We start from the raw sequence: 10,000 nt of genomic DNA on the forward strand, positions 1-10,000 counted from the left end.
GGGTCATCAATTTTTCTGTTGGGAAATTGAGTCAAAGTTAAAAATAAAAACAAACTCACCCTACTGTTTGTTAATGAGCTTTACCATTCATGTTCCATGTGAAAGCATCTCTGAGTTTTTGACCATCTATCTCCATGTCAAGGCGAATGGGAACCAGTACTTCTACTTGGCCAGCATTCTCATGGATCACAGCAGGATCATGATCATCAAAGCTAGAGAGAGCATTTCAGCAAGGTCTTTTCATTTACATACAGTGCATACTGTACAATGCATAGTCAGGGGACATAAAAAAAAACACTTAGCAATTCATTTCCAGTGCTAGACCAGTGATTCTCACTATTTTTATACACGAGCGGTTGGAGCGTGGAAGTCACCTGATGGCACTGCCTACGCATGTTTTCAATAAACACACAAGTGTTTTTTTGATTTTCAGTTTTAGAAACGTTTTGTAACAAGAGCAAATGTTTTCCGCGGAGAAGCAGAAGAAAAAGCAACAATCACTCCTGCAGAGGACTCAAGGTGCATTCATTAAACAGGCACACAGTAGGAAATCACAGGTATGCATAGAAAAAGCTCAGACGACTGACAGCAACAGGTTGTGACACATTTTTGACACTTCCCTTAAAAAATAGGTCGAGCGTGAATCATTTTGTTCTATATAAAACGGATGACATCAAATGCAGTCAAATACAGGATAATGGCATGCAATGTGAAAGCACATACAGTATATACATAAATATATACAGTATGTACATGAATTAACATGTATATATCCTAATATTTTTGAATTAATAAAAAATAAAAACAATTTGAAGTTCTTTAGTCAGTTTTAATTTTGCTTCTTTTGCTGATGTTTTAGATTTTTGTTGAGCTACCGTTTCAGTACCGGTATCGAGGTATTTTATGCAGGTATAGTATCGAAGTCAACATTTTGGTATCATGGCAACACTGACTGAAAGATACTAAAGATTAAATAAACTGAAAAATAATGAATTCTACATGAAATACCATGCAAGTCATGCAATAAAACATACATTGGGGAAACGGGCAGAGCATTTAAACAAACTGTGCCAATTTATGTCATGGGTGGGTTTTGTTTCTTCATACCACAGTGGGAAGGTCCTCTTCTTGTCCCGACTCATTCGGTTGCGGTTGATGGTAGTGGAACAAGGCACTGCATCTAAATGGTGGGAGCTGTTGGGCAGCGTCGGGACCCATTGGCTACTTCTTTTGGCTTTCTGCTCTCTTAGACAGGAAAATAAGTGTTTTAAGCGGCTGGAGTTCCACAGTCAAACTCCATGTATTATAACCATTTTTGAAATTTGAATAGAACATTTGTGTGTGCGCTGTTTTTTTTTCATGCATGTATGTTTCACTTGTGCTCATGACATCAGAAGAACGGGCATATTTCCATCATCATGATTAACTGGAAAAATAAATATTCAGAAACAAAATGTATTCTGTTTCTTTCCTCTTACTATTTAGTAATTTGCTACACAGTTAACTTACAACGCATGTACATAAAAATCCTCCCAAAATGTTAATTCTCTGGTAACACTGTGTTTAAAATGTATGCAAAAAAAACAAAACAAAAACAAAAGAGACCTATAACCAGAGGAGTACATAAGCTGTGCACAGGTATGCAATGCGTACAGGAAATTGAAAATTGCACTCCACTTCCATATCTATGTATCATTAGTTCAATTTGCTTTCTGTTCTTTTTTTTTATTTTATTTTTTTTAAACAAAACAGAAACTACAAGAATGAAATATTCATTTCCATACATACATAAATACATACGAGGACTGGGCGATTTGGCCAAAAAGGAAAATCTAAAAAAAAATTCATTCATTGTCATTCTGGACAATTATTATTTTAATAAAAGTAATAAGCCCAACAAACATTTATTTAAAGAAGGTTTGATTTATTCAAAAAATCATCTTTAATGTTCAGACAACAATAATATATAAATACTTATCGGCGTTAACGTTGACATTCTGATAGTAAATTGTACTGTTCTTTACTAAAAAATAATTTAACCTTTTTTGAACTAGAAAAATTGTTAAACAAAAGGTTAGATAAATTTTTAGTAAAGTACAATTTACTCTCAGAATGTGTATATGGATTTAGGGATAATAGATCAGATGCACATAATAATAATAGAATCAAGTGAAACAATAACAGATGTAAGAGACAGCAAAGAACATGCAATTGGTATATTTATTGACCTAACAAGCATTTGACACTATTAATCATGATATATTATTAACAAAGTTATGTAAATTGGTATCAGGGGAATTGTATGGGAGTGTATTAAAAAGTTATTTGGATATGCGGAAGCAATTTCTAATGATTGAAAATTACTGCTCATCACTTTTGAACACTACCTGTGGTAGCCCCCAAGGGACTGTGTTGGGGCCCAAATTACTATATACAGTACATGAATGATATTTGTAATGTGTTAGACACAATTAAAGTGGTACTTTTTACAGATGACACAAGCATTTTTGTTTAGGTGATGATCTTAGTAAATTACAGCAAACAATAGACAAAGAATTGAACATGCTAAAAATGTGGTTTGATTTTAATAAACTATTATTAAATGTGGATCAAACAAAATTTATATTATTTGGGAATCATACAATAGACATTCAAATGCATACAAAAACAAATGGGGTTGAAATTGAAAGAGTGCAAGAAATTAAATTTCTCTGAGTCATAATTGATGAAAAACATCCACTGGAAGTCACATATTGTGCATGTCCAATCTAAAATAGCAAAACATATTGCCATCATTAATAAGGCTAGGGATTGGCTAGATTCTAAATCACTTCACACGTTGTACTGTTCCCTAGTTTATTTTACCCTATTTACAATATTGTGCTGAAGTCTGGGGAAATAACAATAATAATTAATTGCAACCATCCATAATGTTGGATACATTGAGCACACAAATTTGCTCTATGTAAAATCAAATTTACTAAAATGGATATTGTATTACTGTATTTCAAACAGCGCAAATCATGTACAAGGCTAAACACAACAAATTATTGGAAAACATTAGAGATAGATCGATATGTTTTTTTCATATTAGTAGTCAAGGAGGCCAATAACAGATATTTGGAGCCGATATTCATTTTCAGTAAAAAGTGGTAAAACAAATAAGGGCGTAAAAAATTAGAAAATCCAAATGCCAATCTTGACTTAGTTGTAATGTCTTAAAGCATATTTATTGAACAATTTTTTTGAATTTTTTAAAATGTATACGGTTTTACGGTTCTTTTTTTCTCTCCAAATCTTAGGCATTAGACATTCTTGTCAAATATCTTGACAAAATGTTCAGGGGGCTCCCAAGGTTATCAGTATGCCTTAAAAAGTGAAATGAAACCTTAAACAAGTAAATATCACAGCTCTCTATAGTTTTCTACAGTAAATATTTTTTTCCCCAAATTTAAAAATACCTGGAATTTTAAGCTTTCACATTTCTTTGTTTTAATGTCAAACAAGAACAAATGGTTCATAAGGTTCCCAGGGTCAGCAAGATCTCTTATAAAGTTAATTGAAAATTAATAGTTCCCTGAGATTAAAATGGTTTATATCGGTCGTCAGATTCTTAAAAAAGGCCAGTACCGATATTTGGCAAAATCTGCCTGGCCGATTATCGGTCTATCCCAAGAAAACATCCAGAATTTAATTTGGAATAGGGATGGAAATTATGATTTAAGGGGTACAATATCAAAGTGCTAAATATACACACAACTAGGAAAAGTTTTTGTCTGCCAATTTGTGGTGTGAAGCTGTAGGTCATATATACATATATATACATACACACATAGCTGTAGGTTATATATACATATATATATACATACATATATATATATTTACACATGCAGGGGGCTGGCGGTTGGTGGGGGTTGGGGTGTCCGGGGGTTTGGGGGCTGGGGGCGGCTGGGGCTGGGTTGGGGTGGATGGGGGGCGGGGGGGGGGGGGGGGTCGTGGGGGGAGCGGGGGCTGTGGACCGGTGCCTGGCGGGCCTGCAGTGCCCCGTCCTGCTGCGTTGGGGTGGGGGGCGCTCCTGCTCCTGGGTTTGCTCTCCGGCCGGTGGCCCCTGCGAGGCCCGGGGGTTGCCCTTTGGCGCTGCCGTGGCCTGGGGGGCCCTGAGGTGTTGCGCTTGCTCTGTCCTGGCAGGGGTCGACGGCTCCCCTCTTTGGTGGAGATTTTCATGCATGCCAGATCCACCACACCAGCATCTATCGAAACTCAGACACAATCTGCTTCTTCCTCTGGTCGTTGAATCGGTGGAGGCTGGTGTCTGTGGATCTCACTCTGCTTCGTCTGTCCTTCCTTCCTTTCCTCAGTCTCTCCTTTGGTCTCTTGAGGTCTCCCTGATTTGTTGGAATTTGGATGTTTCTGGGGTTGGTGAAGGACTCTGGTTGGTGGCCCGGTGTGTGGTGTCTGGTCGGAGCTGGATTTCACTTTCCTTTCTTTTCTTTGGTCCTTCCTCGAGTCTCCTGACGGCCTCACGGCTCTGGCTGGGTTCTGAAGTGTTCGGTTTAGGTGAACGGTATGGGATTTTTTAATAGGTTTTAGGTGAACTAATGAATACACACTCACACGCACATGCACATACACATACACATACTCACCCACATACAAAATAAAAAAGAAGGGGGCCCACCGGCCTCCTTCAGAGGGATGATTTTAACCTAATTTGTGCCGCTAGATAGTAGTGTCTGAAATTAGGAAGACGGAGACACCCCAAATCATAGTCGCAGGTCAGTCTTGCCGGGGTACCTTACAATGTCATATAAATTGTCTGACATGACTATTAAAATCTTGAAAAAGGATTGTGGTAATGGAATGGGTATAGATTGAAATAGATACGGCAATCGTGACTGCACATTCATCTTGATGCAATTGACCCTTCAATCAAAGTCAGAGGCATGCCCATCCACCTACGTAGATCCTCCTCAATTTTCGTAAGCAGTGGGATATATTTTAATTTATACAATTTTTTTAGGTTACTATCTACGATTATTAAGATATTTCATACCATGAGCAGGCCATCCAAATGGAGTAGTACATTTAAGAACAGAATAATCAAAGTTCGTCAGTGGAAGGATTTCACTCTTCTCCAAATTGACCTTATAACCTGAAATATTACCCTACGTGTTCAGTACAGTTAGCAGTCTAGAAAGAGAGTCGCCAGGGTCTTTAAGATATAAAATAATGTCATCCGCTAGGAGATTAATTTTGTGAACCGTTTGGCCCACTTTAAATCCCTTTATGTTGTTGTCTTGCCTAATTGTTTCAGCCAAGGGTTCAATTGCCAAGACAAAGAGCGCAGGGGACAAAGGGCATCTTTGTCGACTTGACCGGTTTAAAGAAAACGCGGAAGAAGTCTGCCCGTGCTTATGTTCGCCTGTGGTTTGTGGTAGAGTCCCTACCCACTCAATAAATGATGGACTAAATCCAAATTTAGCCAGCACTTTAAATAGATATGACCATTATAATCTATTGAAGGCTTTTTTCGCATCTAAAGCCAAGGAGGCTACGATTGGTTCCCTGTCAGATTTAGCAGAATGGATAATGTTGAAGAGCCGACACAGGTTATTAGCTGAGGTGCGTTTTGGAATGAAGCCACTTTGGTCTGGATTTATTAAATGAGGCAAATATAGACGGAGTCTGTTAGCTAGAGCCTTAGATATAAATTTATAATCTGCATTCAATAAGGAAATTGGCCGATATGACGAACATTTCAGCAGATCTTTATTTTTTTTGTAAACCACAGTAATTATAGCCTTCGAAAATGATTCAAGAAGTGCTTGAGTTTTAGAGGCTAACTTAACTTCCATGAGAAGTGGAAGGAGTAAATCTTTGAATGCCCTGTAAAATTCTGGGGGAAATCCATCCTCCCTTGGTGACCTGTCCGCCTGCAACGAACCCAAGGCTTCCTCTAGCTCTTTTAATGAATAGGGTAAGTCAAGATCTTGCTGTTCCTCTTGGCTAAGTTTAGGCAGTTCAACAGCAAATAAAAAGGTGTCAATGGCATTCGGATTTTCTGGTGGTTCTGAGGTGTACAGATGCGCAGAAAATAGTTTAAATGCATCGTTGAATTCTGTCGGGTGAGTAGATATACTGCCAATTTCAGTTTCTATTGCGTTTATCATTCTAGAGCTTTCTTCTTTCCTTAGCTGCCAATATAAGACTTTGTGTGCTTTTTCACGCAGTTCATAGTATTTCTGCTTGCTCCTCAAGATGTCCTTTTCAATTTTATAATCATGCAATGTGTTGTATTGAGTCTTTTTAGTCAATAGAATTTGGTGTGTTTTTTGGGACCTGGTTTGTTCGAACTCTTTTTCCAGCTTCAAAATGTCTGCCTCCAGTTCTTCTATTTAAGCCATATATTTCTTCTTAATACTTTTGGTATAAGAAATTATAAGTCCCCTTAAAAAGGCCTTTAGTGCATCCCATAATATGAAACTGTTAGGGGCTGAAGCACAATTTGTCTCAAAGAACAGCTCAATCTTGTCTATTATAAATTTGCAAAAGTCTGGTCTCTGAAGAAGAGTAGTGTTGAAACGCCATCTATACCTGTTTGTAGGTTTCTCTGGCATGTAAATTGAAAGCGTTAGAGGAGCGTGATCTGACAGGGTTCTAGATAGGTACTCAGAATCTACTGCCCTATGAGTTAACTGTGTTGACAACAAAAAAAGATCAATACGACTAAAGGAATTATGGCGACCAGAGTAAAAAGAGTAGTCCCTTGTTTGAGGGTGCATATGTCTCCAAACAGCAGTAAAACTCTAGTCCTTCATAAATTGTATAGTAGTGGTTGCTTTAGATTTAGATACTGACATGGTTGATTTATATAGGAGAGGATCCAGGCAGAAATTAAAGTCACCCCATACTAGAATGTTCCGCCGCCCACTTGAGAAATATGTCCTGACTAAACATATCATCATCATAATTTGACGCATAAAATTTTAATAAAATAGCCACTCCCCTAGCCTTGGAGGTAAAATATGCCAATATGACATGACACACCCAATCCCTCCTCAATTTCTTATGTTCCAGTGCCGTTAAGTGGGTTTCTTGAACAAAGGCAATGTCGGTTTTCAGCTTCTTCAAATAGGTTAAAACTCTCTTCCACTTGACTGGTCCATTTAGCAAATTGACATTAAAACTGACAAATTTGACCACTCTACTCATTAAAATAAATAAAAAATCACACAGATATTGACCATAGCAAGTGTCTCTCTCAACCAAGTGATATCAAAAAGAGCTGACAAAAAAAAAGTAATAAAAAAACAAAACCTTGACCCACTCCGCCTTACGCCAACCAAAACATGGCACATGACAACCCATAAACATTCTAAGAGAGCTACTAAGCGAATAACTAATCACTTCTAGTTCCCTCTCCGTGACAATCTACCAACCACGATATGTCACTGCGATAATAGATTAACCAAACAAGAAAGTATGAGTTTTTTGTGTGTTTGTTTTGTTTTCCCCCCATGTTTTCCCTATTTCCCCAATCTCTGCCAGTTACTATTCAAAACAGAATATTCAAACCAAACAAACTCAGCGACTAACCAAGGTGGTCCCAAATTCCAACACAGTTCTTCATAGTGACTCACATACATTCATATGACTCACACACATAATCGCACCAAAATGTTCTCAAATAGTGGTAAAATGGACCACATGCTACAGAATGCAAAGTCGCTCATCTATACACTGCAAAAACATGAAATCTTGCTAAGAACATTTGTCTTATTTCTAGTCAAATTATGTCTATGTGCTTAATTTTAGACAATATGATTTACAACCAAAATTACACAAAGATGGGAATCGCTTGTTTCAAGACAGTGCATCTTGAATATCTTGTTAGGTGAGAAAATCTTGAAATAATCTATTTTTGAGAATTATTTTAGATGAAATAAGCTTGTTTTGACATGTCATGATGTTTTTAAGTTTTTAAGATGTAAGTTGTATGGTGAACTATCTTGTTTCAAGAAAGAAACCAAACTTGAATTGAGACAACACAACTTTATTGGAACTGCAGGTCAAAAGCTTTTCCCAAATGAAAGCACAGCACCATTCATTATTGCAACAATTGATGGATTGCATATTAAGAGTGACATGCAATTATGTCGGTGAGATCATACTTCACTGGAATGTACATGCCATTATTAAAGTTAACATAATATGGTGTAAAATCCACAGTTATAAGTATTCACAAAAATATTTGTTTGTGCAAGGTGAGGAATCTTTACTTTAAAAGATAAATACTGTTCATTCCAACTAACTGTAGAGAGAGGTTGGCATTCAAAGCAATACACTGATTCATTTACAATCAAGATGTTTTTCACAAGTGCAAACTGGGGTATTATTGAAAACATTAGAAAAAAAAAAGAAGATTTTCCACATGTGTGTTTATTCCCATGTTGCACAATCCACTGGGCAGACACTACATGTTCAACATGCTCTATTCCTAAGAATTCTTTTATCTTTACTTCTACATAGTGAACATTTTTCACTTCATATGCTGGGCCTATTTCAATTTCAATACAAAAAATAGGATGTTTCTCATGTACATTCTGACTACATTTATACAGTTGGTTGTGTTTCACAAGAGATTTACAAATATACTTAAAACTACTTTTTATAGCCCACTGCTTGAAAAAGCAATGCTTTGACTCAAAGCGCATACACATATGCCTCACAGTAGGACCTAGTGCTTTAATCTGGGAACGAAGATGCAGCAGGTAATCTTGTTATGGTATAATGTTTACATCTGGAAACAGCTGTTTGAAATGCCTTAAATGCTCCTCAATTAATTGTTTCAGCTTAGTAAGAGTTGAGAGTGCAATAATAGGTGAAAAAAGAATTTTCTTCAACAACCTAATTAACAATTGTGTGTGAGCATTTTCTACTGTTGTGTTGATGAGAAATGTCAGAATCTTTAACATAACCAGCATCTGCCCTGCTGATTGTTTAAGTTTATTGTCATTTGATGACTGTGTAGCAACAGATACAGGGCAAGGCTTGTCCCTCATATCCACAGGAGAGTAAGGGAAAACAATAATTCCATTATTAAATGTGTCTAAATCTATATGTCCAGAAAGTACAAGATACTTCAAAACACATTTGATTTCATATGGAGCAACACCTTCAAGAATCACATGCATGATGTCCTGTGGTGTTTGATTAATGACATAAAAATGGGGACATTCTGTCACATATCTTAGGAAATCAGTACTTGCTTTTTCAATGTCCCTGCATTGCGTATTATGTCTTGCTATTGTCCTTTTCACAAACAAATCTTAATTAAATTTAGTTTGCATATCTTCGACGTTGCATTCACACTGCCTACATTTACTGTAGGCAAACCCAACTCCTTCCTTAAAATCCAGCCACTTCATGTTGAGCAAGAGTGTCTCCGCACACAGACAAAAGTGCGCCATAAATAGTCCTCTCACCATTTGAAGTATGAACCTGAACACCATTATACAGCTCTTTCAAATCATGGTTAAGTATTTTATCAATACCACAATGGGAAAGATCTTTTGATTTTTATGGCAAGCAGACGAATGGCAGCAAGTCTTGATCTGTATTTAGGGTTAATGTTACCTAAAGTGTAATAAATTAGTAACAATTTGTTTTTGTTTGCACGAGAACCAAGGGGATTGGAAAGCTCAATTTCATCTGTATATAAAATTAACTGTAATACTGTGGAAACTTTCAAACGCAGGGGGTGTGACTTAAAAATGTCCCCATCAATTAAATCATAAACAAATCCATTGTTGCAGAACTCAGGTCCCTTATTGATCATTTCAAGAATTTTAGGATGTGAAAGCAGCTGCTCCTTTTAACTAATGGTATATAATGAAAACAATGTTCTCTTAGCTCAAGAACTCTGGAATCTCCACGCTTCAAATAAGAGACTGTTTGTTTTGCAGTAACAATTTCTGGTTCAACTGGACGTAACAGTTCT

At 36.9% G+C, this 10,000-nt stretch overlaps 1 protein-coding gene across 2 annotated transcripts in view; it reads right to left on the reverse strand.

The window, feature by feature from the left end:
* Positions 1-10,000, reverse strand: part of LOC144064000 (SWI/SNF-related matrix-associated actin-dependent regulator of chromatin subfamily B member 1) — a 33,872-nt gene that overhangs the window by 14,583 nt on the left and 9,289 nt on the right. For both annotated transcript variants that reach the window (XM_077586118.1, XM_077586117.1), the window contains exons 4-6: positions 1,108-1,245; positions 85-212; positions 1-15 (exon numbers count right to left, since the gene is read on the reverse strand). The exon at positions 1-15 is cut by the window's left edge and continues 152 nt beyond it. In XM_077586118.1, coding sequence (XP_077442244.1) covers positions 1-15; positions 85-212; positions 1,108-1,245 — 281 coding nt within the window. The remainder of the gene's footprint in view (positions 16-84; positions 213-1,107; positions 1,246-10,000) is intronic.

The sequence above is a fragment of the Vanacampus margaritifer genome, chromosome 14 (assembly GCF_051991255.1).
Source record: "Vanacampus margaritifer isolate UIUO_Vmar chromosome 14, RoL_Vmar_1.0, whole genome shotgun sequence".
NCBI classification, from domain to species: Eukaryota; Metazoa; Chordata; class Actinopteri; order Syngnathiformes; family Syngnathidae; genus Vanacampus; species Vanacampus margaritifer.